This window comes from Oxyura jamaicensis, chromosome 25 (assembly GCF_011077185.1).
Source record: "Oxyura jamaicensis isolate SHBP4307 breed ruddy duck chromosome 25, BPBGC_Ojam_1.0, whole genome shotgun sequence".
Lineage (NCBI taxonomy): Eukaryota > Metazoa > Chordata > Aves > Anseriformes > Anatidae > Oxyura > Oxyura jamaicensis.
In genome coordinates, this window is record NC_048917.1 from 444,721 (window position 1) to 448,108 (window position 3,388).

Here is a 3,388-nt window from a genome sequence, read left to right on the forward strand (position 1 = left end):
TTGCCTGGGGTGTCATTTGTCCACCTGCAGGAAACTCCCCATGAAGAAGGCTTTACAACTCAACCATATCAACCCCAGGGGCCTTACTAGGTCCAGGCAGGGAGCAGGGCCCCGGTCTGTCCCCTTACCTCCACCTTCAGGGCAGGGCAGCAAGGAGGGCTCAGCCCCTCTGCACCTCAGGGACCTGGCACCAGGTCCACCTGGGGCTCCCTCACCCCCAGTACCGGAGTTTGGCCCCGCTCTCCTTGGAGCGGTCCTCAGACTTTGGCGCTGCCACAGCAAGGAGGTTTTCAGGCTCCAGGACAAACATGCTGTACAGGTTCCAGAGCAGCATGGCCAGGAGGGGCAGGAAGGTCATGCTGAAGCCAAAGGCACGGAAGGAGCGCCCAATGGCGTATGACAGCCAGTAGATCAGCCTGGAGAGGGCAAGTAGGTGAGGAAACAGTGAGGGAGGTGTCCTGGGGCCGGCACCTGGCTCAGGATACTGGGCTCAGCAAGAGTTTGCCAGGTATGGCTGCTGTGGGAAGCAGGATGAGGGATGGAGCAGAGATGAAGCAACCCTTGCCCTGCACAAGCTTTCATGGCTGTCATCAGCCAGCTGAGGCATTGATGAAGTGGGTGTTTGCACAAGCCAAGCACCCCATTTCCACACTGGGAACTGCCGCAGCCCAGGGAGGGGAAAAGGGACACTTACCGGGAAATGGCAAAGAGCCCTGTGAGCAGGGGGATGAGCTTGAGGACCTCCTGCTGGAGGTAAGTGGCCAGCACAGCCATGTTGAAGAAGTAGAGGATGAAGAGGTGGACGGACTGGGAGACGTAAGTGCGGTGGATCTCCACCTCCTGCTGTAGCTCTCCGAAGGGCTCCAGTGCAGAGGAGCAGAGGCGGGAGATGCCGCTGACAATCATCCCTGGGGGGTAGAGAGAGGGGCTGAGCAGGCACCTGGTGAAGCTGTGTTGGGCCCAAGGGCTGCGGGGAGGACCAGGGAGGTGCAGCAGGATGGGAAAGAGGGTAAGAAAAATGGTTGGCTGCTCCTGGCAAGAGCAATGGAGAGGCAGAGACCAGCCCTGACTCTACCCACCACCCCCTGTAGCCCTGCCCCCCTGGGGCTAACACAGCCCAGGGTTGGACACTTTGGTCCCGTGGCTCACCCAGGACAATGGGGAAGGTGGCAAAGGCAGCACAGCGGAGTGTGTAGACCAGGCGGGCGCTGACGGTGGGCAGGAGTGGAGCATCAAAAGGCAGGAAGACATAGGCCCCATAGATGAGGCAGGGGCACAGGAACAGGGCCCCCACCACTGAGGCCACAGCCTTGAGGCCATCGGCACTGCAGTCCCTGATGCATGGACACGATGACCTCTCAGCTGATGGCTTAGCCACTAGCCCCTCAAAGCCCGCTGGGTCCCTGTAGCGCAAGGGGCTGACTGGAAGGAAGACCTGCTTCTGGCGGAGGCTATCGGGTCTGTCCCCGTGGGGGATGCAGCCTCCCTTGCCCTCCTCCTGGGGCCACGGGGTGGGCTGCTTCTTCCGCTCAATGCACTGTGGGTTGATGGGCACAAAGACGTGGGCTGCCATCACGGGCAGCCCATGGGCTTCATCATCTTCAGATTCGGCTGGGGGGCACACAGGAGCAGCCTCCTCGGGATCCTCATGGCCCCCCTCAGGACTTGAGCGCCTCTTAGTCTCCGTAGGCTCCTTCTGGCCCTGGGCACCGTGCTGGCACTGGTCCCACAGCAGGGTGGCGTCGGGATCCCCTGGGTGTTCATTTGGGGCTGGAGGCACCTTGTCAAGGGGGGTGGCCGGGGCCACCTTCCCCAGCTCTAGCAAAGCCACCTCCTCTGGTGGCAGTATGGGGTCAGCAGCAGCCATGAGGGGGGCTGGCTCTGTGCTACTGGAGATGTAGCTGGGGACTGGTGAGAAGCTCTCCTTTGTTTTGGGTTGTCAGGAAGAGACTAGGCTCTCATCCCTTCTGGCTTTACCCTGCGCAAGAACAGAGACAGACAAAAAGACAACAGAACTGAGAGGTTTGGGGTCATTCACACAGCCCCAGTAACAACATGAGGCATAAACCCCATCTGCAAAGCAGGGACAGCCTGGGAACTGCCCTCCACCCCCCAAAACACTCTAGGTTTCCTGGCTGGGGATGAGCCATGGGGCTTGGGGAAATGGGATCCTGCCTGGCCAATGCAACCACCTCCACCCACAGCTCCATCCCATGCCAGCATCAGCCAAGTACAGATATTTGGGGAGAGCCAACGGGGCCACATCTGGGAACCACAGCTAACGCCAAGATGGGCCAGATTTGCTGCCTCCCGTGGCTGAGACTGATCTGGGTTTTGGGGGGAAGTGCAGGAGGCAGGCAGTTGCCACTTGCTGTGGGTACCAGGAGATTCAGGCAGAAATCCCCCGTTGTTCCCTCTGGGCAGGGGATCCTGGTCTCTTACCTGCTCCAGGCATTGCTGGCTGTGGGCACAGGAGCCTCCTGCCACAAAAACCCCCTCCCGCTTAGACACATTTCCCCTATGCATGCCTGGAAAGAGTCCTGGCCTGGCCACAAGCATGGTAAAATGGAGGCATAGAGCAGTGAGGGTCTCGATCTGAGGATGGCTAAAGCAGCTCCCTGCCCACCTCCATCTCCCGTCTCCCAACCCCACTCACCCCCAGCCCTGTGGGACACCAGGGGCTCCCCTCACTTACTTGGAGAAGGGCAGGGGGCCATGGGGCGCGGAGCTGTGCAGCGGCAGCTGCAGGGCAGCGAGCTTGCGAAATGCTTCTGATTTTTTTTTTTTTCCCGTCTGGACTTCAAACCTGTTTAACCAGCCAAGGTGGGGCTAGGCAGAAAGGAGCAGGCGCAGAAACGTCGCCCAACATGGTGCTGAGCATGAGCACATGGGCTGGGTGCATGCTCCCCATAGCGGGGCAGCCCCCACTTCGGGCTGTGTGTGGGGCAGTGTCTCCCGCTCCACAGGGGCCCTTTTGTGTGCAGGGGCAGCCCCTTTGGCTCAGCGCTTTTGGCTCTGCACTTTTGCAACCCCTCCATGGGTTTTCAAGGCCCTGGCGCTTGTTTGTGATGGTGGGGACCTGTAACGGATTTGCAATGGGGCAGGATTGTGTCCCAGCTCATCACAGCTCTGTGCTGGGGGGGATAAAAGGGTTGAGCCCAGAAGGGCCAAGGGTCAATCCCCTCAGGCAGCCCTCTTCTCTTTAGGAACACAACACCCACAGCCGTTTATTCTTCCCACACTACAGAATATGGGGATTTGTGCCTGTCCTGGTTTCAGTTAGGACAGTTATTTTTCCTCCTAGTAGCTGGTAGGGTGCTATGTTTTGGATTAGGATGAGAAGAGTGCTGATAACATGCTGATGTTTTAATTGCTGCAGAGCAATGCT

The 3,388-nt window shown here is 59.2% G+C and overlaps 1 protein-coding gene across 2 annotated transcripts; it reads right to left on the reverse strand.

The window, feature by feature from the left end:
- Positions 1-690: 690 nt before the first annotated feature.
- Positions 691-2,936, reverse strand: TMEM79 (transmembrane protein 79). Of its 2 annotated transcripts, none has more exons than XM_035346708.1 (3): positions 2,696-2,936; positions 1,150-1,978; positions 691-908 (listed from the first exon to the last, which is right to left on the reverse strand). In XM_035346708.1, the coding sequence occupies exons 2-3, from the start codon at positions 1,865-1,867 to the stop codon at positions 691-693; spliced, it is 936 nt and encodes a 311-aa protein (XP_035202599.1). In that variant the 5' UTR covers positions 1,868-1,978; positions 2,696-2,936. The 2 variants fall into 2 exon arrangements, with proteins under 2 accessions (XP_035202599.1, XP_035202600.1); XM_035346709.1 differs by lacking the exon at positions 2,696-2,936 and adding an exon at positions 2,443-2,584.
- Between the last annotated feature and the right edge of the window lie 452 nt (positions 2,937-3,388).

What these genes read in the sequence shown, in the direction of transcription:
- TMEM79 (XM_035346708.1), bottom strand. Translation starts at nt 1,867, where the DNA reads ATGGCTGCTGCTGACCCCATACTGCCACCAGAGGAGGTGGCTTTGCTA. An exon ending in CACCTTCCCCATTGTCCTGG is followed by an intron (nt 909 to 1,149) that starts GTGAGCCACGGG and finishes TCTACCCCCCAG; the next exon opens with GGATGATTGTCAGCGGCATC.